The following is a 24,433-nucleotide window of genomic DNA, read 5'->3' as shown; positions in this document are numbered from 1 at the left end:
CTAAGTGGAAAGGCAACCAATACATGACAATAAAATATGTTTATATAGCGCCTTTCATCCAAAAGTGCTTTAGAGACTATGTATGGAGAGGAGCGTGGCAGCTGTTTAACAGCTGCACAGCAACTCTACACCACAGTTTAGTACAGGAAGTGAGTAAGAATTCTGTATCCACCAGAAACGGTAGGGGGTACTTAGGGAAAGAGAGCATAATTACTCAAATTGGAACCTGTCCAGAAGCTGAGGACCTGCACACCTGTGCCTGCAAAAAGTGCCGTGGGAGCCTGTGGGAACCCCCGGTCAGCCCCCTAGCTCTGCAGCCTGTTCGAGGCATGCTGCCTCCAGCAACGTGAATCCCACTGCTTTTATTCCTCATATACCCCCTTGCCATGAACATCTTGACATTTGAAGAAAGAAGTGACTCAAAAGGAGGAAAGTCACATTTGAAAGCACTAAATTCTTTATCATGATGTTCACCAAACGCCCGGATGAGAAAATGGCCTAAGGTTAAAAGCTGCTGCCATTTGAAAAAGAAGATTAGGTGGGGCACCAGGGAGCGCAACACAGGAAAAAGATGAGAGGTAGCATTTGAAGCCCAGTATTCTGAATCCTAACTCTGAACATTTGGTGGTCTCTGCTCTGGAGAATCGAGAGAGAGAGAGAGAGAGAGAGAGGCAGGCATTTCTTTGTCTTCCTTGTTGGATTTAAAGCTCATTCTTGCAGCACCAGATCTGCTTTATCTGCATGTTTCACACATGTTTTTTACAATGTGTATTTTCATTCATTTACAATTAGTCTAAGTGAGGTCTAATTTACATACGGCAGAATTTACCCTTTTTCAGTGTATTTTTTCTGAATTTTGCAGTGTGTAAAACACCTCAACCGAGATCTAGAACATTTCCACCACCCCAAAAATGATGCCCCTTTATATTAATTCCCTCTTCCCCCACCCCAGCAACTATTCATGTGATCTCTTCCAGTGCTTCTGCTGTCTCAAGAATGTCCTGTAAAGTAAATCATGTAGTGTGTAGCTTTCCGAGATTCGTTCATGTTACTGCCTGTGTTCGTGCTCTGTTCTTTTGTACTGCTGAGTAGTAGTCCACAGTGTGGATGAGCCAGTTTGTTTATTTGCTCACCAGCTGAAGGACATTTGGAACGCTTCCAGTTTGGGGTGATGCTGAAAACATTGCCTTATAGATCTTTGTGTATACATACTGTTTTCCTTCCTCTAAGGGAAATACCTAGGAGTGCAGTTTCTGGATCTATGATAAGTGAGTGTTTAAATTTGAAAGAAACTACAGGCTGTTTCCCAAAGTGGCATTTTGGGAGTTCACAAATGCAAGCCATTTTGTATTTCCACTGCTGGAATGTATGAGAGTCCCATTTTTCCTTTTTTCCACATCCTTGATAGCACTTGGTATTGTCAGCTTTTTAAGAATCATAGCCATTTGAGTGGGTGTGTAGTGGTTGTAGTTTTAATTTGCATTTCTGTGATAATTAATGGTGTAGAACATCTTTTTATTTGCTTTTCTTTTATGCAGTGTCTGTTCCTATCTTGTCCTCATTCATTTATTGGGTTGTCTATGTAAGTTTTAAAAACCGACTTATTGAGATAAAATCGACATAAAATATAGAGGACATACTTTAAGTGTACAACTCAATAAATTCTGATATGTGTACATACCAGTTAAACCATCTACTTCAACCAAGATAATGAACATATCTTCATGCCCCCTCTGTAATCTCTCCTTCCAATCCCACCCCACTTTCTGCTGTTCCAATCCCCAGGTAACCACTGATCTGCTTTCTGCCAATATTGATTAGGTGGCATTTTCTAGGTTTTATTAACAGAATCATACAGTACAGTATTTACTCTTTTTTGTCTATCTCTTTTCACTAAGCATAATTATTTTGAGATTCACCCATGTTGTTGATTTATATCAATAGTTCATTGCTTTTTAAAAATTGCTGAGTAGGTACTATACTGTATGGTTATACTATAATTTGTTTATTCTTTTGCCGATTGATGAAAATTTGGGTTGTTTCCAGTTTGGGGCTATTATAAATAAAGTTTTTATAAACATTTGTATGCAGTGAAATGAACATATGCTTTCATTTCTCTGGGGTGATTGATAAGAACAGAATAGTTAAGTCATATGTTAAGTGTATGTTTTGCATTTTTAGAAACTGCCAAACTGTTTTCCAAAACGGTTTTATCATGTTACAGTGCATGAGAGTTCCAGTTACTCCACGTCCCCCGATACTTAGTACAGTGTTTTTGAGTCATTCTAATAGTATGTCGTGATATCTCATTGTGATTTTAATTTGCATATACCTAATGTTAATAATGTTCAGCATCTTCTCATGCATTTATTTGCCATCTGTATATCTACTTTGGTGAAGTATCTGTTTGAATCTTTTGCTAATTTTTTTTTTAAGATTTTATTCATTCATTAGACAGAAGAGATCGCAAGTAGGCAGAGAGGCAGGCAGAGAAAGAGGAGGAAACAGACTCCCCGCTGAGCAGAGAGCCCGATGCGGGGCTCAATACCAGGACCCTGAGATCATGACCTGAGCTGAAGGCAGAGGCTTAACCCATTGAGTCACTCAGGTGCCCCTGCTAATTTTTTTAATTGGTTGGGTTTCTTACTGAGTTTTAAGATTTCTTTCATATATTCAGGATAATATAAGTCCTTTCTGAGATTGGTGATTCACAAATATATTCTCCCAGTCCATATTTTGTTTTTCATTCTTTTAAGAGTACCTTTTGGAAATTCTTAATTTTTGTTAAGTCCAGTGTTTTAGCTTTTTCTGTTATGGATTGTGTCATTTGCAGTTATATCTAAAAAAAAAATCTTTACCTAATCCAGAGTTGCAAAGATCTTCCCCTGTGTTTTCTTCTAGAATTTTTATAGTTTTAGGCTTTACATTTTGGTCTGTGATTCATTTTGAGTCCATTTTTATAGATGGTACAGGTATGGATCAAAGTTATATGGATATCCAGTATTCCAGCACTGTTTATTCAAAAGACTATCTTTTTTCGTCTGAATTGCCTTCTGTAGCTTTGTCAAAAATCAGTTGACTATATTATGTGGGTCTACTTATGGACCTATTCAGGTCCATTGATCTTTTTGTCTGTCATGATGCCAGTATCATACTTTCTTGGTTACTACAGCTTTTTATTAATTCTTGAAGTGTACATCCTTCAACTTCGTTCCTTTTCAAAGTTTTTTGGGTCCTTTGAATTTTCATGTGAATTTTAGAATCTGCCAATTTTGGATTTTGATGGATCTAGATCAGTTTGGAGAGAAATAACTTCTTAACAACACTGTCTTCTGGTCCATGAACAAAGACATTAAAAACAAATGGAGCATTTTTGTTTAGGTCTTTAAATTTCTCAACAATGTTTTATAGCCTTCAGTGTAAAGGTCTGACACATCTTTTGTCATGTTTATCACTAAGTATTTCATATTTTTAGTGCTGTTGTAAATGATATTTTAATTTGGGGTATTTAAAATTTTTAATTTCTGATCTGTGCATTACAAGCATATAGAAATACGCTTGTTACTTCTTTTGCAATATGTGTACCTTTCATTTCCCTTGTTTCGTTGTACTGACTAAGACCTTCAGTACAATGTTCAAGAGAATTGGTAAGAGTGGTTGTCCTTATCTTGGGGAAAAGACACTTGGTCTTTCATCATTTTCACATACACGTATATAGATATATGTTAGCTGTAGATTTTTTGTAGATACCCATTATCAGGGGATTATAAAGTTTCTTTGTATTCCTCTATTGTTGAGAATCTTTATTAGGAATGGATTTTGTTAACTAACCGCTTTTATGTACACCCAAATGTTAAACCCAGTTTTACATCTCTGTGGATCCTATGAACATTAAAAAGAATAGTAATCAAGGAATACAATGAACAACTCTATGCCCCCAAATTTGATAACGTAGATGAAATGGATCAATTCCTTGAAAGATACAATCTTCTATAATTCACATAGGAAGAAATAGACAATCCGAATTGGACTATACCTATTAAAGAAATTGAATCAATAATTAATAACTTTACAAAACAGCACCAGGCCCAGATGGGTTCACTGGTGAATTCTACCAAGGTTTAAGGAAGAAATTATACCAATTCTTCACATCTTTCACAGAAGATAGAAGCAGAGTGAATACTTCCTGACTCATTCTATGAGACCAGCATTACCCTCATACCAAAAGCAAGCAAAGGTGTTAAAAGTACAGATCAGTATGTCTCATGAACACAGGTGCTCATCTCTGAGCTCATTTACTTCTTGTAAAGAATGTAAAATGCTGCAACTCTATGGAAAGCAGTATGGGGTTTCTCAAAATATTAAAGGTAGAGTTATGCTATGATCTAGCACCCTCAATTCTGAGTATATATCCCAAAGAATTGAAAGCAGGATCTCAAGGTAATATTTCCACTCCCATATTCATATCAGTATTATTCACAGTAGCCAAGAGGTAGAAGCAACCCAAGTGTTCATCAGCAGATGAATGAATTGGAATATATGTACAATAGAATATTATTCAGCCTTAAGAAGGGAAATACTGTCACATACTCCAACATGGATAATACTTGAGAACATTATTTTAGGTGAAGCAGATGAGTCACAAAAGACAAATACCTTATTATTCCACTTAGAAGAAGTAAGTAAAGTCTACACTGGTCAAATCCAAAAAGTAGAATGGTGGTTGCCAGGGGTTGGGGGCGAGAGAAATAGGGAGTTGTTGTTAAATGGGTATAGAGTTTCAGTTTTGCAAGATGAAAAAGTTCTAGAGATTGATTGTATAGCAGTGGGAATGTACTTAACAACACTGAACTATACAACGTTAACAATAGATAAAATGGTAAATTTTATGTGGTTTTTACCATGATGCAAATAAAATATTTTTAAAAATAAGGTAATAGGCAAACACAATTGTATAACTAATAAAAGTTTATTAGGCAGGATTTTTTGGTAATATTTTAAACACTTTGCTTAAAATCTAAGTGTAGTCTTGTCATGGTCCTTATATTTAGTGATTTCACAGTAAAGAAAATACCTATACTTAATTAAAAGGTAGCAAAATGCCAGGAAAATGAAGTAACTCTTTAAAAAAATACTCATCAAAATATTAGCAAAGTGAATCCAGTGATGTTTAATGTATATATGTGCATACACCATGACCCAAGTGGTATTTATTCCAGGTATTCAGAACTGGTGTAATATTCAAAAATTCAACTGTATAATCCATCTTATCAAAAAGCTAAAGAAGAAAAATCACATTATTATATCAGTACATGCAGAAAAGGCATTTGGCAAAATCCAGTGTCCATTTATGATAAAAACTCTTCAACAAGCTAGAATAGAGGAGGTACTTCCTCAACTTCATACAGAAAAATGCAAATTGAAACTCCAGTAACATACCAAAATGTTTAAAATTAAAAAGATTGATAGTATCAGTTTGTTGGTGAAGATGTGGAGCAACTGGAACTCTGATACATTGCTGGTGAGAGTATAAATTGGCACAACTTTCATAAAACTGGAAAAAAAAAAAAACTGTTTCCCTGTTCGTACTTAAACTAACATATACCTGCTCCATCTGCAGCCCCACAGCACTACTAGGTGAAATGAGAGCATATATCCTTCAAAAAACATGGAGATAAATCTTCATAGCAGATTCACTAAATAGCCAAAACTACAGTCAACCCATATGTCCACCACAAGAGAAAAGATTAAATGTGTTTTCATTTAATGGAATGGCAACCAGTAATTTTACAAAAGAACATTACATGCAGTAACAAAGAGGTATCTTGCACTGTTGAGTAAGAGAAACTAGGCACAAAAGAATATATACTATATGAGTGTATTTATATGAAATTCAGGAACAGAAAAAATGAATTGATGCTGAAAGCATTGGGGTGAAGGTAAACTTGAGAAGTAAGGAGCATGAGAGCAATTTTCAGGGTGCTGGAAATACTCTACATCTTGAACAAGGTGGTAGTTAATGCCAGTGTGCACTAGAGCAGGCTTGAACCTTGCTTATGAGAGACAGTTCTCAAATTTTCATGAGTTTTGCAAGTCGGTTGGTCTTACATGGGTAGTTTGAGATTAGCCACTGTAGCAGTTTTTACGCCATAAAAATGTATGAATACATTTACAAATTGGGGAGAATTAATTGATAAACATGTAGCAGCACACCTCGTATTACTGGTCATCAGTCTTGGCCTCTGATTTTAAAGGAATCCAACAGATACAGAAAGAAGGTAAGGCCAGGGAGGTACTGAGGAATGTTCTCATTCAGCCTAAACCAAGGAGAGTTAGCAGTAAGAAACCAGCATACTCTTTGTCATGGCTCAGCTCTAGTGAACATAACTTTGATTGTACAAAATCAACTGCCCAGTGTTTGACTTTTCCATTTTGCCCTTAATCCAGATTGCTTTTTCTCTGTGTTCTTGACACAGCTAAATATTAGAGATTATCGTCATTCACATAGTCTTTCCATAGACTTCTTTGATATGTTGCTGAATTTGTGTCCTTTTGATTTTGAGTAGTTCAAAAGTTTTTGTTTCTGCTGCTTTAGGAGCATTCTGGAAGAGTTTTCCGACTCCAGTTTGATGAATTCCAGATTGTCAGTAGTTCACATGATGACACAATCCTCATCTGGGACTTCCTAAACGATCCAGCTGCCCAAGCTGAACCCCCCCGCTCCCCTTCTCGAACATACACCTATATCTCCAGATAAATAATCATACAGTGACCTCATATTTGCCCAGGTATGAAAAAAAATTGTGTACATAGCACTGTGGGTAGGAGATGGAATATTGTCTATTGCTAGCTCATGGAGCCTTTTCGTACCCTTTATCTCCAATTCCTGTAAAGCAGGTGAAGCAACAGCTTGAGACAGGGCTGGGGCTGCACATTGGACACTGTCTTTCATCAAGGTAGCTAGCCTCTGTTCTAGACGATTCTTGATCTAGATATAGATGATCCTTATGTAGTAGAATGAATCATTTCTGCTCCAGTTATCTAATAGGATTGTTAAGAAAATAAAATGAGATTTGAATCAGTTTCAAAGCTAAGAGTAAGCTGTAAGGCCCATGACTTTGTAGTTCGCAGATCAAAGCAGTTCCTGTAACAGAGAGCCTTTAAACCAAGTAAATAATGTGTGGGTAGAAAATTTTTTGGTGACATCTCTTAGATGACTTCTCACAGCTCTGCCTTGTCAGTGTCATTGGATTATAAAACATGGCTTTTTTATCCTTATCCCCACCCACACCCCTTCAAAAAAGACCTTGAAAGTCACTCTGGAGTTGGTGACAACTCCTTGTATTCTCCCACTTAAGTCTCCAACCTTCCTCTGAGGCAGGAGAACATCCTACATTTCATCTTTATCTATGTGATGATATATTCAGATCACACCCAGTGTCAAGTAGTTCAGATCCGTTAAGTAGGTCATCACTGGGTTGGGGAAACTGCACTAGTGGGGAATGTTGCTGTCGTTATGGTTTCTTATTTCCCAGACTTGCCTTAGTTCTGTGGCAGAGGTACAAATTTAGTATACTTTTCTGCACGTCTTTCTGCAGTGGTTCTAAAGGGGGTGGTCCATGCCCTGCTGGACTCACTTCAGCGCTCACTGTTCTCACAGAGAACACGCTGCTTCCTGTCCCTTAGCCGGGTCACACAGGCAGGCTCAGGTGAGAATTCTAGATATGTGTCCCTGAGCAAGCAACTTCCAGAGCCTTATATTCCGTCTTAGTAAGATGGGTTGCAGTCCCTACCTCATAGAGCTGTTGTGAGGATTGCATTGAAATGTCATATTCTTATGTCAGAATTCTTAGAGCCCAGGACAGAACAAGCCCTCAGTAAAAAGTGGTCATCGTTAGTAATACTGTAATCATCATGTACCTATCCCCTCCTTTGCCAAATGAGATTATTATGGCATTTTGCCATATTTAATATTTTTCCTCTCTGTTTGTGTCTCTTTTCTCCTCTTCACCCCTGAAACAAAACCATTCCCTAAGAGTGTATCCCAGACTTTTTTTCCTTATCAAAGCTTGCTTTTTGGGGTGCTTTTTGTCCTCCTGAGGCTTCAGCTCTTGTCTTAACATAGGTGACCCTCAAACTTGTATCTCTAGTCCTAACCTCTGTCTTTATCTCCAGGCCACATTACAGCCACCACCTATACATCCGTCCTTGACGTTCTGAGGAGTGTGTCTGGTGCACACTTCCAACACTCAGACTTTCCCCTCGTCCACTCTGCCAGGACCCTCTGCCAAGTGGCCAGACAGCTTCATCCAGCTGCCCCACTTCTGCTGGTGGCACAACTGTGCTTCTGGCCACTGGGGGCCAGCACCTCGGAGCTAGCCTCACCTGCTCCACCATTACAGAGAGCAGGTGAGATCTTAGCAACAATCAGAGTGACTCTTAATCTCAAGATGTCAAGAGTCACTCTGCACGGGCGCTGTGGCCCTGAGCATGTCCGTGAGTCCTACCGTGTCCCCAGGCAGGCTCCGCAGCCCTTGACAGAAGCTCCTGCTTGGCATGGGCAGGGAGCAGGTGTTAGGAAGGACCTCTGAGCCTTTCTCCCAATTGACAGCTAAAATTCTTCTCCTCTTAGAGCAAGTGAGAAATGTAAGGAAAGGGACTAATGACTCTATGCTCTGTTTTCACACAGGACTCATTAAAGTTGCGGTATTTAACATATCTGCCAATACCAGGATGAGCAACAACAGTAACAATCAAACTACTACCCACTTCCCCGGATTAGCCGAGGAGTGGGGCTCTGAGACTCCTGTTGGGACACAGTTGGTCTGCAGTCGGCCCAGGATGGTCTGCTCAGCACAGCTGACTGCTTCCGTGCTGCTATCAGAAGATGTCTTTTATCTTTTGTGAATGATTGGAACTTTTAAACCTCACCTCACCTCCCCTCCTCTCCTCTCTGCACCTGTTTTTCCTCATTTGGTTCCAGACAAAGATGACTTATAAATATATTTAGTGTTTTGCCAGAATCTCTCTTGCTTTGCCGTTAAGCAGAAGAACTAGTTTCCCTATATAGCCTTCTGTGAGACCCAACTTCTAGGGGACAGGGGGTACAACTTCAAGCCAGACAGCACCCAGTTTCTCCCTGTGAACTCCAGGAGTGCCCAGCACCTGGCAGGACCAGCCCAGCCCCACTGTGCTTAGGAGAAGACAGCTGTCGTATAGCCTTTGGGGCGAAAAAGCAAGAAAAACAGTACACAACTAGAAGATCTGGGCCTCTTGCCTTTCATCTCTTTCTGTTTCTGTCCCTCCTCCCCTTTCTCCCACTCTCCTTCAACCTGTTTCTCTGCTGCACCTGCGAAGAAAGCGTATGAAGAGAAGTTCTCAGTTAACATGAGGCAAATCAGCGAGAAAATGCCACACTCGGAAGAGTTAAATGCTGTCCAGTCAAAATTTCAAACCCAGGCTTTTGCTGCAAGTGACCCTGTGTGGCAGCAGTGGGTTCTTAGAAGGTACTCTCATCATATTTGCAACTCTTCTCTCTCTCCTTCTAACAACACCCCCCTCCAAAAAAGGTGGGGGCAGGGGCAGAAATTGCCTGGGCTCCATCAATGGCCACATCTTTTCTGGACTCAGCAGTCTCCTTGATTCCATGTAGAGTGTGGAAAGGAGTTGCTGATTGCATTTCCTCTCATTAACAATTAGATGTGTAATAAAAAGCATTGTACTTCATCTTAAATCACTGGTAAGGCTCAGCCTCAAGAAAGATTTGAAATGGCCAGAGCCAGTCGCTGGGTGCATTCTGCATAATCGTTCACGTCTCTGACTTGCTCATCAGGGTCTGTGGGCACCCAGCTCCTGTGTCTTTGCCAAGACCATGATCAGAGTAGCTGAAGAGGTGGTCAGGGATAAAAGTGGATTTCTCTCTCATTTAGAACAGTAAATATCATCTCTCAGAAAGCAAGCTAATCACCTCAACCTTGCACTACAAAACCTTCCTCCTGCTTTTCCCAAACCCGGTATTTACAAAAGGGCAAAGCTGCCAGAAAGAGGATCAGGGTGAAGTTTGGCACACAGGGTTTACTAATGGGGCAGAAACTGCCTTCTCGTTCCTTTTCTTTCTCCTCTGGCCTTATTTAACTCTCCACTCTCCCCAGCCAATAAAATTTCTCTGGAAATTGGTAAGCAACATAAACAAGTGGACCTCAGCAAGGCCAGGCCACCCTGGCCACTTAAAAGGCAGCTGTATGAGCATCGGGCAGGGCGCATGTGCCTCCCCAACTCGGGAATGCAGGGAATACTACCAGCATGGGCTGTGCCAGCTTGTTTCCCGGGAGAGACACGGCGCTGCATGAGCCCCTTCATGTGGCGTGGGCACACCCATCGCAGGTCCAGAGCCACACTGCAGTCTCTAGCTTCCCTCTGAAGCTGAGCAGTCAGTCCGGCCTTTGTTTCTGTTCCTAAGCAAAGCAGTTGAGTAAAAGAAAAGCCTGCTTTTAGTCAGCTGCTGTTGAAAACATCAGAATGGAATCCAGTTGCAGATGACCTCAAAGCCAGACCACCTTTAGTTCAGCAAGGGGGAGAGGGAGAGAAAGCCATCTTCACCTTTCCCTTCGGATTTGACTAAATGTTGTTACTATGTATTGAGAGGCAAGTTGTGCATACGCGTTTTTCCTTTCCAGCTTTAGGAGTGCTTTTAAGCTTTTGGTTCCAGGTTACATTCAGAAAATATTTCACAGTGTAATATGTCATTGCCTGGGAAATACTTCCTGAGTATAATTCCCTTCCCAACCACCCAAATGCTACAGAGAAATGTTTTCTATTTCGCTGTCCTCAGAGTTCCTTGTCTATTGTGTTGATTGACTATTTTTGGCTTTTTGATTGGTTAAGGATTTTGCAACAGGTGAGGCAGAGGGCTGTCCGCCCTGAGTAAGGTCATACAGGTCAGGCATTAAAGAGGCATGGATTTCAAGCTGTTTGAAAATGTCCAATAGCCATAACTTTACTAGCCCTTCTGTTATATGCTGCTATTTAAAAGTGGGAGCTGTTGAATATTCATTGGTGCCCGGGGTTTTGCTCTCCCATTTAGGTTCAGTTGAAGGTAGATTATTTCTAAGATTGTTCTGAAGCCTGTCCAGTACATCATAAATGAGATCAAGGGTGGAGCCCACAGTCTGGAGCCATTAGCTCCATCGAGCATGTTCTCCAAGTTGTCCTTTGCTGCTGATGGAAATGGGAATGATGTTAAGTGGTCTGAAAAACTGAGTCAGTCACATTTCTCAGCTCTGGGGGTCATTTACCAGTTCATTGTAGAAGAAATAATCAGGTAAGTAGAAGTTCATTTCCAGAGAAGGTAAACCCCACTTACCATCTCTGCATGATTTCGGTGGGAATTGATTATCACTAATCCCCAACTGGGCTAGAATAAATGTAAAGTTTGACCTTTTTAAAAAGAAAAGAGAAACAAAGAAAGTCTCAATACATTGAAAGGACTGGTAGAAAAGGAGCTGAAGGAGTCTCTTGGCTCTGAAATGGCATGTCTCCATTGTAAATGAGTCTCTTCTCACTAAAATTCCTGTGTGGGCCTGAAAGAGGTGTTTCTTAAAGATGAGAGGAAGCCCCCTCAAAGGCGGACACACAGTGAGCGCGTGCATGCGCCTGCACCCGGGAGCTCTCTGGGCACGCGGGAGCTCTCCAGTCACACCCGGGCTGCTCGGACAAAACCAGCATGCCTTGCTGCACGTGTATTTTCACTGCTGAGAACATCCTTTTCCTTTCTTATGTGCAGTTTGAAAGTGGACATGAATTATGAATGGAGGCCTTTTACACTTGTCCCTTGGCAAAATTTTTTCTGGCGACTCTTCACCAGAAACTTCAGAGACAGGACTCTCTGGAACTCTTTTGACAAGTAATAAAGTCTGGCCCTCATAACTTGTTTCTGAACTGGAAAAAAAAACCCTGGGACCCCTAAATCATTCTGTTTTCTGCTTGAGTAAGAAGAAGCCTTTTTATTTTTCTTTTGTAAAGTCATAAGCTGAAGAGAAGAAAATATGCACTCTTCTCCTCTGCCATCTCCTGGTACCGTTGGTCGGAACAGCTGTGGTTGGTTTACTCCTTACTTACCATTTGATTGTATCTGGAAACCAAGGGCTTGAGGTGGGGCAGGGGGGATATTGGAAATAGTTAGGGTGGTTATTTTCTTTCCTAGAAGTAGATTAGATACCTTGGTATTGTTGACCTTCTTGGCATTTTCCATTTATTTTAGATGATAATACCTTCCTGGCTGATGTGCGAGCAGTCCAGCCCAGAATAGTGCAGGCATGAGAGCCTAGGCTGCAGGCTTAATTCTGGAGGAATCCAAAGGTACTTCCTGGTAGAAAAAGTGATGCTTAGATACCCACCACCTGTGACCATCACACACACTGCTGATCAGGTTTACCATATGACTTTAATCCACATTTCTGATCTTCCCTATTTGGATGAGCTGAACAGACTTTTCCAAGAGCTGGAGAACATGAAAAGGTGCCCTTGCTTCTCCTTGCTTCCTCTTTTCCCTTCTAGAATAACTCTTACTTGTAACCAGCACACCCAAAGCCTGCAGGCTGAGTTCATCTCCCAGGGCTTCATACAGCTGATCACTGAAAGACCAGAGCCCCTTAACTTGACCATTGGCTCAACATAATCAGTGCCAGAAAGATAGCCATCTCTTAGGGTAATAAAGCTGAGTTTTGCTTCTGCTGTTTTTATCTGTAGTTCATTTGTGACTTCACAATACTTGGAACTGAGGAGAGAAACCAAAAGAGCACAAATATGGGTGCCTGATTTCCGGTGGAACTTAATGCATTGATATCTGGAAACCTCTTCTGTTGGAAGTTGAGTACCTGTGATCTAAAATTTCCTGGAGGCAGATGACCTCTAAAACGTGTTCTCCAGCCCACCCAGCTCTTAGCTCGTGGTTGGCTATGTGTGTATTTAAGGGTCAGTGTGGAAAATGGCATTATAAAGTGTCCCTTCCCCTCTATCCCTTTCTCTTCTTGGACACCGAGGGGAAAGACCAACAAGGAGGGTGAGACCTTTGGGTACCAAGGAAACTAACACTTTCCCAAATCAGTGATCACCCAAGCCCACCCAGACTGTTGTGAGGTATGTTCGCTGGACTCCAGCTATGGGGCAGGCCTGGCAACGAATGTGAGCTTCCCTGAGAGCTTTTATTTGGCTCAGCCCTCTGTTCTCTAAACTCTAGTACTGACTGCTTTGACTTTTGTGGTTATGTTATCGTGATGTGTAGTCAAGGTACCAATATGTTCACAACCTAGGATCATGGTAAAATGGTGTGTTCTGGTTTTTTTTTTTTTAAACTGTTCAGAAAAAAGTAACAAATTACAAATACAAGATTAAAGAGTTTTCTAAGTGTCTTGTCTCTTTGCCCCAACATCAAGAGGACAATGAATCTCAATATATAAATTGAGAGAGTGAACCTTCTAAGATAATCTGACTTGAGAAAAGAACATTTAGAGAAGTCAGGGCCAAATGGTGTGGAAAAATGTGGGGCCCCTGGCAGACAATTAATGTTGCATGTTGAATTAAATCAAAGCCAAAATGATGTCTAATTTGGGAACTGGTCACTATAGCCTCAGCCTGGCACATCCCAGCCGGGCCCCAGAACTTCGATTTTCCTCTGCCTCCTCAGTGACTGAGAAGATGGGTTACCCCTGCATCCCATTTGATCAGTTTCTGGAAAGGTGAGCTCACATTTAGGAACAATTTCCAGAGAAACTCCACCAAGCTACAAAAATTAAGGGAGCTGGGCACCTGGCTGGCTCAGTAGGTAGAGCTTGCAACTCTTGATCTCAGGGTTTTAAGTTGGAGCCTCATGTTGGGTGTAGAGATTAGTTAAAAATAAAATCATTAGGGTTTTTTTGTGGGGGTTTTTTTGGTGCGTTGACCATCTGAGGGAAAACACTGCTACTCCAGGTAAACCCACCCCCTTCCCTCCTTAAACCAAACCTTGGCCAAACCTTGGAAGATGGGTACAAGGTTATCAGCATAGACAGACCCCCTGCACTCCCTCTTGTTTTCCATCTATGGGCTTTCAGTAGTAGTGCTCCTCCCTGCTTGACCAGACTCCTTGGATCTGTCACCTGTGGTCTCAGTGCCTGTCCTACCTGGACTGACACTGTGGTCGTGGGAGCTCTCAGACTGTTAGATGTCAGGGCCCCAGTGCAAAACTACCCTGCTAGGACTGAAGGCACATCAGATGCTCAGGAGCACCTGGCATTTTGCAGGTGGGGAATCCGAGCTGCAAGAAAGGGGGTCTCCTCACATTGCCTGAGACCACACCAGAGTCTCCTCCCTAACAACTAAGGACAGGGAGGGAGGAGTCAGCAGAGACCACCCAAGCCACTGGCACCTACTCAGTTATCACTCACCAGCTAGGCTCCCGAGCCCAGAATTGAGCAGAAGCTGGGCCTGGGTTTTCTGGGCCCCACTTTCAAGCCAGTGTCTGGAGAGCTGACAGGTAGGGCATGCCCTTGGAAGAGTCAGCCCTGAAGTCACTGTGTCCTAAAACAAGGCTGGCCTGGAATCCCTCTCCCCTTGAAACCCAGAGCTGCACAACCATCTGCAATGACTAAGGGAGGAGACCTCTCTTCTTCCTGATTGGCTCTTGCCAATTAAGAGCATTTTATTAGGCTGCTAATTAAAGGCACTTCGTTAGCAGCGGGAGAGGCCAGGTGGGTGCCTGGTGAGGTAGAGCTGAAGCCAGGAGAAATTGTTTTCCTCCCCCCATGGAAGCAGAGCCTCTAAGGGAGCCCTCTCAGTCCCCCAACGTTTCCTGCTGCGCCTGCCACACCCCTTGCTTTCAATTAGCAGCTCTGAGGGGAGTGAGGTCATTACCGAGCCCTCCCCTGCCTAAGGACCCAGGAGGCCCCAGGGGCTGCCCCAGTCCAGCTTCCAGTCTGTCCATGCACCTTGTTTGGAGTGACCCAGGGAAGGAGAGTCTGGGCCACCCAAGGGTTTGTGTTTGTTCTCCCCACTGAGGAATGGCCCACAGGTGCCCATCCCTGAGGCTGTTCGGTAAACAGGATGACCAGTCACTTGATCACATGCTGTGAATCCCTATGGCCCCTTCCTCACCAAAGGCTCACTATGTTACTAGGAAGTATATATAACCTTCCTACCAATCACTTTAGAGGAGCTGAGCCCACAGAGACCCAGAGTGGGCCCTCGCTAAGGGGATGATGGGTTTACAGTCCCAGCCACAAAAGATCCTGAGAGGACTCTGGTCCTGAGCTCATCACACATGGAGGCACTTCCTCTGCACGGTCCACATGAGCCCAGGCAAGTCCCCCTCCTCCAGCAAGAGAGGAGGGCCTGGCTGTGACTTAGGAGGCTGGCACACAGGGTCAGATTTAGCCCCTCTCCCGAAACCTCCCTGTCCCATCCTGCTGCCCTCCTCACCCCCTCACTTAACTGTAGAATTAACACCAGCCCAGACCGGGAGGGCAGATTTATGGCTAGGCCTGCCTCCCTCCATTTAACCCGAGGCCGGCCCGGGCTCCAGACACTAAATTAGATTTTTGACAATTAGAGAGACTAATGGGCACATAGCCATCCCCAGAGCCAGATATCCAGCAAGGCCGTCTTTTAATATCCACCACTGCCCAGCCGGCTTCTCCTGGCTGGCCTCCTCTCTTCCCAGATGGGCGTTTCTCTCCCATGCCCTGTACCTCTCCACTGGGGCTCTGCATGCACTACTGAGGTTCCTCTGGCTCCCTCTCTCTCAGGTTTCTTATGCCCACCTTCCCGCCCCATGCCCAGTGCCAGCTCTGTTCTAGGGCTCTGCCCCTCCTCACCCTCAGGACACCTCTCCCATCTCCACCTTCACCAGAGCCCATCCCTCTAATCCTCTCCATCTGCTGCTAGTGGACTGCAAGCCCCTTGAGGGCAGGGATTTGTGCCCTGTCTGTATCCTACATGCTCAGCCACCAGTGCATTCTCAGTAAACGTTTTCCTGAGCCTGCCTCCCGTCCTCCTCCCCCAGGGCCCCTGGACTTGCAAGACCGCCCACCTGCCCTCCTGGCCCCAGGCCCAGCCCTGGCCCTGGCCTGGCTCTGGTCTGGCTCCGCTCCAGCGTGGGCTGGATCCCCCTTCCCTGCCTCCCCTCAGCTCTGGCCAGTCTTGGGCTGGGCGGGTAATGAGATTGCAGTAAGTGGTGTTGGGGGGGGAAGCTGCTCACATTCACTCAGGCAGACTCATAGCTCTGTCAGGCTGATTGGTCCTGAGTGGAGGCGCAAACGGCCCCCCATGGACACGCTGAGATTGGTTATAAAATTACAAGCATTTGTTCTGCTGTCAGTGGCCTTCCCTCCCTCCCCTCTGCCTGCCTGCCTGGGCTCCCCACCCTCCCCGCCCCCAGCTCTCTCTCCCCTGGGGTCAGCCCACACACCCTGAGGGACCCTGGCCAGGGGCCACCACAGCAGACGGAGCCAGGAGGGTAGGGCCATCGAGCTTCCATCCAAGCAGGCCTTCATGCCTTGGCCCTAGGATAGTCACAGCTCAGGCTGGCCTCAGAGTGACCTGACCCGTTTCTCAGTGTTTCCCATTCCCTGAGGGTAAGTGAGGGAGGGTGGGGGCCCAGGACACATAGGTCTTGGAATCCAGATGCCCGCTCAGATCCCAAGCAGAGGAAGATGTCCTGAGCTCAGGCCTCCCGGACAGCCAATGCCCACAACTTCTGAGGTGGGTCTGTGAAGTGGCCCTGGACAGGGGTAAGGGGTATGGAGGGGTTAGTTGGAGGCCTTTCTTCCTGAAGGGAGGAGTAGCAGCTCCTCGGGGCCTCCCAGTTCACTGGGAGGAGTCCCCCTCTCTTCTCTTCCTGTGGCCAATCCCCTGCCCACTACCCTGACCCCAGATAAGGATAAATCAGGCCTCAGGATAGTACCCCCCACCCCAGTCCCTGAACCTGGGCCAGACCCAGAAGCCAGTATGGCCCACCAGACCCCCCACTGGAGTTACCCTGTACAAGTTGAGTCTCCTTGGCTTGCCCTCTGCATTCACCCTCAAAGGCCAAGGGTCAGTGGCCTTTGCAGGGCCCCAGTTCCCCCCAAGCTGGTATGCCCTGAAATGCAATTTTGTTCTCTGGTGATACTCTCACAGAGATACCACTCTTCACTGGCCCTGCTCCCCTGCCTGCTGCAAACCAGCCCAGTCCCACTCATGCTGCCTCTTGGCCTCCTTCCACGCTCAGTCCTCCAACAAGACCCCAGCCCCTGGCCCTTGCCTGGCCCTTCAACCCCAACCTCAATCTCTGCCTGTCTGTCCAGAGGCACCAGGACATCCGGTACCCGGCTGGGGACCGCTGCTGAGAGGACGGTTCCCCAGCTTGGAGTAGGGAGCTTTGGGGGGCAGCATGTCCTGGTTGTGGGCTACAAGGTGCTTTCCTGCCATCCATCATTCATTCTCAGCCTGGAATGTATTTGCTGTAATTACATCTTTAATTAGGGTGGTGACGGCTCATTGTTCACCAACAATGATGGATCAGATCCTCCTGCTTGCCATCCTCCCTCTGTCCAGCACCCTCCAGGTCAGCTCTCCCCCAGCTCTGGGGTTGGGAAGAATATGAGAACCTGCCGTTATCTCACTGAAGCCCAGAGCAGCCATGAGCTCCGCCCCAATAGTGATTATGTGCTTTTAGACCCCCGGGGACTCCGGGGAGGACTGGTTGGATAGACCCTGATTCCTCCACCCAGGGCTCCTTACAAAAAGGCAAGGCCACCAGATATCTCTTTGGTCCAAACTGGCCACATTGGGGGTGGGGTGGTGCTATGTTGCCCATCACCACCTCCAGGCCGGGCCCTGGGCCACAAGTTCTTCATTCACAGGGCTGACAAGTGCAACTCTAAGCTGTGGGGTATATGGGTGGGCAGTCCTATTTCCAGGCTCTCCTGTGCCTTAACCAGTGTCTTCAACCAAGGCCTCCACTGCCATGAGCTTACACTAACCCAGGCAATATAGGTCCAGGCCCAAGTCTGCATGTGGTGGGTGCTCAGTGACTACGGGAATGAACATTGGTCAGCAGAAATGTGTTCTGGGAGGGCAAGGCTTAGAGTGCCTCATTACATGCCATGGGGTGGTTGGAGCCCAGGCTTTGCAGAGGGGCCAGGATGGGCAGTGGACCCTTGAGGAGGCCTCCTGAGGAATAAAAACCCTAACCTGGGTTAAAATTCCAGCCTGGCACTTACTGGCTATATGATGTTGGGTGAGTTCCCTAACCTATGTCTCAGTTTACTCATTTATAAAATGGAGATGAAAGCAGTGCCCTGTTTCATAAGATGACTGCAGATTCACTCAGCCGCTGCACATGCAGTGGAGTCCAGGCTAAGGTGGTGGTAGCTGCAGGGGAAGGTGGCAGCTGAGCCTCTGCAGAGAACCTGCCTCTGCTGTGGCTGGTTCATGGCACCGGGAGCTAGGAGGTGGTCTCCATCTCAGTTTGAGGAAGGCCTTGCCCACTGCAGGCACTGTTGGGCACAGCTGGGGGAGTGGCAGGGCTGTGATCAGGCTGGTGTAAGGTAAGGGGCTCAGCAGTTGCACAGGACATGCTTGCTGATGGGAACTGGCTGACCACCTTTCACGACTATAGGGGTTTTTCCCCAGTGTAGTCAGAACCTAGTCTGTGTAGGAGCCCTGGTGGGAGAGGCCACCGTGCCCTGTCCTCATGTGGGGGGGTGGTGCTGGGAGGGAGAGCCTGGCGGCCCAGCAGGGGAGCCTAGCCTACCATATCTTTAAGGGTACTGAGCCTCAGGAAGGGGGGAGCGGGGGGAGGAAGACAAGTGGAGTCCACCATCTGCCCCTTCTACCTTCCAGCTCTAAAATTCCGACGTGACTTCCCTCCCTCTGTGGGGCCTTGTCATCTTCCCTACTCCCAGGGCTGGCTCCCTGCGCAGTCCCTCTTCCCCAGTGACCCTCTCCACCCTGCAGGGACCACCCCCCCTCCCCAGGGTAACTCCAGGGCCCAGGCTGGAAAGATGAGCCATACGTAGCGGTAAGTATGCGCAACATTACATATGTATATTGGAGAGTAAATAACCCCAAAAAGCGCCTTGTAAATAGACTCCGAGTTTATCCTTTATTAATGAGGCACCGAGTGCCCTGCTGTTTTAGAGCAGCGAGACTTTCATAATATCAAAACCTAAATTACACTTGTGTCTCTCATCCCAGGGACGAGCATCTTTAGGCTCTGTTTGCAGAGTGAGGAAGCAGGGATCCTTCCCTGCAGGCCTGGGATTTGTGGGCACCTTTCTCCTGGCTGGAGGGGGTGGGGGGGATGTACACCCACACCCAAGTCCCCAGAGAGCTCTGTGTCTAAGGCTTCAGGGTCTGGTGGGTGAGGGCTGCTTGGGATGCTGGCCTTCATTCTGTGGACAGTTTACAAGATCAAGGGGTGGCCCCTGGCTCTGGGGTTTGGAGGCATCGGATGGGACAGTTGACACTTCCCTGCACCCTCTGTGACCAAGTTACTCCCTGTCTCTCAGCTTCAGTTAACCCATGTGTAAAATGGGGATTGTATCTTCCTTGTAGGATGGTTGTGAGGAGTCAGAAGTGGGGGTCACTGCACACTAGGTGCTTGGTAGAAGTGCTGATGGTGATCGTGCAGACAGCAGTTAGCTCCCCTCTTTGGAAGAGGACACCAGTGTCTTCATTTGCTGGATCAGACCATGTGTGGGGCCACAGAGCTCCAGCCTCACCCTGACACCAAGGTCCTGTGCTTAGAGGGCATTACCAGGGCCTTGACCTGACCCCCAGCATGATCAAGATGTGACCTGCCAGTGGCCCCCACTCAACCCTGAGCTCAGACAGGGCCAGGAGCCTGCACCCTCTTGGCCCCCATGATTGTCAAGGTCAAAGGCCCCTCTCAGGCCCCTTGGGGATTGTGCTCACCAGACCCCAGGCCTAGGCCAAGCCAGGCTAGGTCAGCAGGTGGACAGACAGGCGCCGTGGGCAGGATTTACAGCCTGGCCAGCCAGGCTCCTGGTGCTCCGGTGGGCGTCATGTCGAATCTGTCCCATTATATGGACAGTTGAGTTTAATAGTCATTGTGTGCTTGCTCAGAGCCCAGCAAACATCGCGGGGCGACACCCCCTCCATGCGAGCAGCCTGCTCCCCAGCCACACGGCCCATCCGTACAGTAAATTAAAAATATGAATCACTTCTCCCCACTGCCTCCCCAAACGCTCATCTTGTCAGCCTCTATGTTGCCTTCATTTGTATTACCTTAATTTAATGTTAATTATGGTCTTCATTTACAAGGAACAAGCAAGCCCTGCTCTGCCAGGGGAACTTGCCCCTACCCCCTCCCCCTCAGCCCAGGAGGGAGAAGCCGGGGAAGAAAGGGAATTTGGGGGGCTACAAAGGAGTGAGGAAAGGAGTTGGGGGTGGGCCGGAGATGAGATCTGGGCCATTAGTGGCTGGTGGCCACTCAAGGAGGACCAGGGAGACTCCCCACCTCCACACGCCCTATCTTCAATCATTTATTCATTCAGCAGTTACTTATTGAGCACCTAGTATGTGCCAGACAGCAAGGGACCAGAATGATTGGGAAAGGAGACACCTCCCTCCCTGATGAGGGCTAGTGGAGTCCCCAACACCATCCTGAAGGGAATATGCCAGAAGGCAGCACCAGGAACACATCTTCCATGCCCCCGTTGGGCTGGTACCTGAGTCAGTCCAGAAAGCTAGGATATGGGCAAGAGAGCTCTCCCTTCCAAGCTCCCCCTCTTGGCTACTAGTGTCATGCCTACCCCAAACTGCTTAGTACCTGGTCCAGACAGGAAGTTCTTTCTGGAGTCTTTCCTGAGTCTCTCTCGCAGCACATCAGCCTAGGCTCAGAGCCTGAGTATGGCCAGGAGTGGAAGGGTGACTCCCAAGCTACACTGCCTCTGGAGGGCTGGGAGGAAGACATCATGGGGACCACCACCCATCACCCCACCACCCACCATCCCACCACCCACCCCTGCAGACTTGCCCAAAGTCCTTGCGTCTGAGAGGCCATGTGGCTGTCCCTGCGCTGTCACACTCTGCCGATAGAACACACAAGCCTGTAGAGCCTGCAACCGTCTCAGTAAATGTTGGTGGCTGATGTCACACGTGTGCACACAGGGAGCTGGCAGAGGGCCACCTGCACTCAAGCTGCCATTAACCACGAACCAGCCCCTCCCCCAGCACATGTCTCCTCGACTGGGGAAGAGGATCTCCAGCTGGGAATAGCTGCTTGACAGATGAGGCTGTTCTGAGTGTGTGTCTGCATGTGTGTCCGTCTCCGGGGAGCTTTGATCCACACACAGGGGCTTGCACCCCTCCAGGTTCCGTGTGCCCCCTCGGGTTCCGTGTGCCCCCTCGGGTTCCGTGTGCCTATTTGTATGTGCAAGAGCTTGTGTCCACCAGGCCCACGCGCATGTGTGTGCGCGCCTGTGCTCATGCACACGACACTCCCCCCCCCCCACCTCCGCCCCGGCTGTCAGCGGCGCTGATGACATTGGCGCAGAGGAAAGTGATGACAAATGCCCGTTATCAGCGAACGAGGCCGATGACAAATGGGCGGGCGCCCGAGCAGCCCCATTACGCTGTAATAACAGAAGATGGATGGCCTGGCGCCCCCCCCCACCCCCACCCCTACCCCCTGCGCCGGTAACGGGAGCCGATCCGGCTCCGCCCGCCCTGGAGGGAGCCGAGCTGCCCACCCGGCCGCCAATCACGGCGGGGCCCAGACGCCCAGGCCCAGGAGCCAGGAGCCCACGCGGCCGCCCGCGGAGGAGGAACAAAGCGGTGAGCTCAGCGGGAGCTCTGGTCGCACTGGGCGGCAGGCCTGCCTGCGGCCAGGACACGCAGCTGTGCACACACATGGCCCGTACACGCGCCAGCCGCCTGTGTCCTTGCACGGTGCACCTGCAGCTCCTGTCCAGGCACAACCCCCCACCTCATGGGTCCACGCACACGTGTTTTTGTGCCATGTATGGACATACATCTGCCGCCCAGATCTAGGTACACACCCACCAACATAAATCCATGCACACAGAGCTTGCATACTCATGCACCTGTGATTAGTACACATCGCTACAGAAACAGCCCTTATGTCTGTGCACATGTGTGCTCCCAACATTCCTGTACATGTGTGGATATGGAAGTATGTATACACATAAGAAGAAATGCTTGTTTGTGGACACAGCCCTACACACCTCTGCACACATAATTCAGGGCTTCCAAACACACACACACACACAGCTGTATCAACAAATATTAACTGAGCCCCTATGTGTCAGCCAGGTACTGTGGAGTTACAGTGATAAATATGACACCATCCCTGTCTTCCAGAATTTTAAGTCTACTAGAAGGAGCAGACAAATGGCTATGAGTGAAGGCAGAAGATAATTTGTGCTTTGACCCAAGTACCTAGTTGTAATGTGAGATTTCCAACAGAAAAATCAGAAAAGTCTTCCTGGAGGAGGTGGCTAAAGGAAGAATAAATGCTCAAAAGGAACTGAATTCTGTTTAAAAAAAGGGGGGGGGTATGAAATTGGGAACCTGTAAGAGGGAGTGTTTTGGGCCAAGGAGTCTAAGGGGTCAAGAGTCCAGGTGAACGGCACGGGGTGAGACTGTGGGAATGAGATTTATCACACAGATTAGGGCCAGGATGCTGGAGCTGGGAAGAGTCCATTCACTACCACACATCAGAGACCTATTCTATGTGCTCCTTTTGCTAGAATATAAGCTCCCCAGGGCATGGCACATGGTTGCCACTCAAGACCCGTTTATCGAAGGAATAAGTGATAGTGTGAATGAATGAGCACACGAGTCCACACATGTGCACGCTCTGGGCATCCAGTCCCCCAACTTAAGGGGTACATGCAAGCCAAATATGTTCCCCTATCCTATTGCCACTGCCCTATACTTTCTCCAGGGTTGTTCTGTTACCCTGTCTACTTTGGCAGAAGAGCGCCCTTGCCTCAGTGGTCCCCACATTGGGTGTCTCCTTTGCAGACAAAGCAGGACAGGAGTTCAGGATGAGCTGATTGGGGAGGAGCCCAGAACCCTGGGGTGACAGGGTGAGAAGAGGATATGATTTGGACCCAGAGGAGCTGAATTCAAGTCTCAGCTCTTCCCTCTGCTGACTATGCCTCTGAGCTTCAACTTTTTCATCCACAAAATGAACTATAAGGTGGAAAAGCACTTATACAGGCACCTGGATGCAGAGGTTTTTAGGGGAGATCTAATCTAGAGGTCAGGTATTGAGAAAGTTAATTCCTTCCTCTCCACTCTGGGGTTCCTGGGGTGTCAAAAATAGACTGAGGACTCAGAGGATGACCCAGTGACCTCAAAGAAGGGGAAGGGAGTCGCCAGACTGGGAGGAAAAGAGTTTGATCCACTATCAGTAGGAACCAGATGACCTAGGAGTTGAGACTCAGGCCCCTCCCTGCCTCCCCAGACTACCTGCAAGCAGGGAATGGGCCAAATATTAGGTGCCCCCAGACTAAAGTAAACACTCTGACTTTGGGTAACTTGGAGTGAGGGGAGACAGAGGACACCTCCAAAGATATGGGCCAGGGGAGGGACCTAAGTGGAAGGGATGGGGGGGCACCAAGGTTCCTCCCTATTTCTCTCCCAGGGTGCCCTGCCTTCTGCCAGAAAGGAACTGACCTGCTAACTTTGGCTCCCCAACATGTAACTGTCTCCTGTCTACAGAATGCAAGGAGAGGGAAGGGTTTCCAGGACCGAGGCACCTTTCTCCCTCACTGTCATGGGACCCACTTGGGGTCTCTGCAGTTCTTCCTCCCCCTCTCCTATTTTAGCTGTGTTAACCATCACCTTTCAGTCGCATCAAGAGGCCTTCAGGGAAAAAAAAACCAGCAAGGAGACTGCAGTGAAAGGCACCAGGATTAGAAAGAAAATGCCGGCTAATGGGCTTCATCCCTCCTCCCTTACCAGTTCACTTTTTCTGTAGCGTTATTGACCCGTCATTAGTTATCCATCCAAGGTCGCTGGGCCTGGCCAAGCTATAAATCTTGGCGGCTGGAGCAGGGCTCCAGGCAGAGCAATGGTTCCTGGGATGCAGGGGAGAGCTCAGCCCCCAGCACCGCCTGGAGAGTCACAGATTGCCTAAGCCCTGGGAGGGCTTCCGCTGAGGGGCTAGGCCCCTCTTCCTACCCACCCTCGCAACTACCACCCTCCCACTCCACTCTTCCCTTCCATTTGCTTCTCCAGCGCCACCTCTTCCTTCATCACTCACTCTTTTCTCCTCTCCCCATCTTTCTCTTGTTTTCCCCCAAGCTCAGAGTACAGGTTGGGGAGGGAAGGGGGGATGGGAGGGAGCGGGAAGGTACTGGTCTAACTGGTAGCCTCTTACTGAGTCATCTCACCCCACCTGATCTCCCAGTTTAGAGCTTCC

General features: G+C 47.3%; 1 protein-coding gene across 3 annotated transcripts in view; it reads left to right on the top strand.

The window, feature by feature from the left end:
* BTRC (beta-transducin repeat containing E3 ubiquitin protein ligase) overlaps positions 1 to 9,737 on the top strand; it is a 182,160-nt gene extending 172,423 nt beyond the window's left edge. For all 3 annotated transcript variants that reach the window (XM_080823445.1, XM_080823443.1, XM_080823444.1), the window contains 2 exons: positions 6,596 to 6,788; positions 8,690 to 9,737. In XM_080823445.1, coding sequence (XP_080679571.1) covers positions 6,596 to 6,757 — 162 coding nt within the window. In that variant the 3' untranslated portion in view covers positions 6,758 to 6,788; positions 8,690 to 9,737. The remainder of the gene's footprint in view (positions 1 to 6,595; positions 6,789 to 8,689) is intronic.
* Positions 9,738 to 24,433: the final 14,696 nt, after the last annotated feature.

The sequence above is a fragment of the Martes martes genome (genome assembly GCF_963455335.1).
Source record: "Martes martes genome assembly, chromosome: 14".
NCBI classification, from domain to species: Eukaryota; Metazoa; Chordata; class Mammalia; order Carnivora; family Mustelidae; genus Martes; species Martes martes.
Note: the sequence above shows the minus strand (reverse complement) of the source record. Positions and strands in the feature narration are given on the sequence as shown.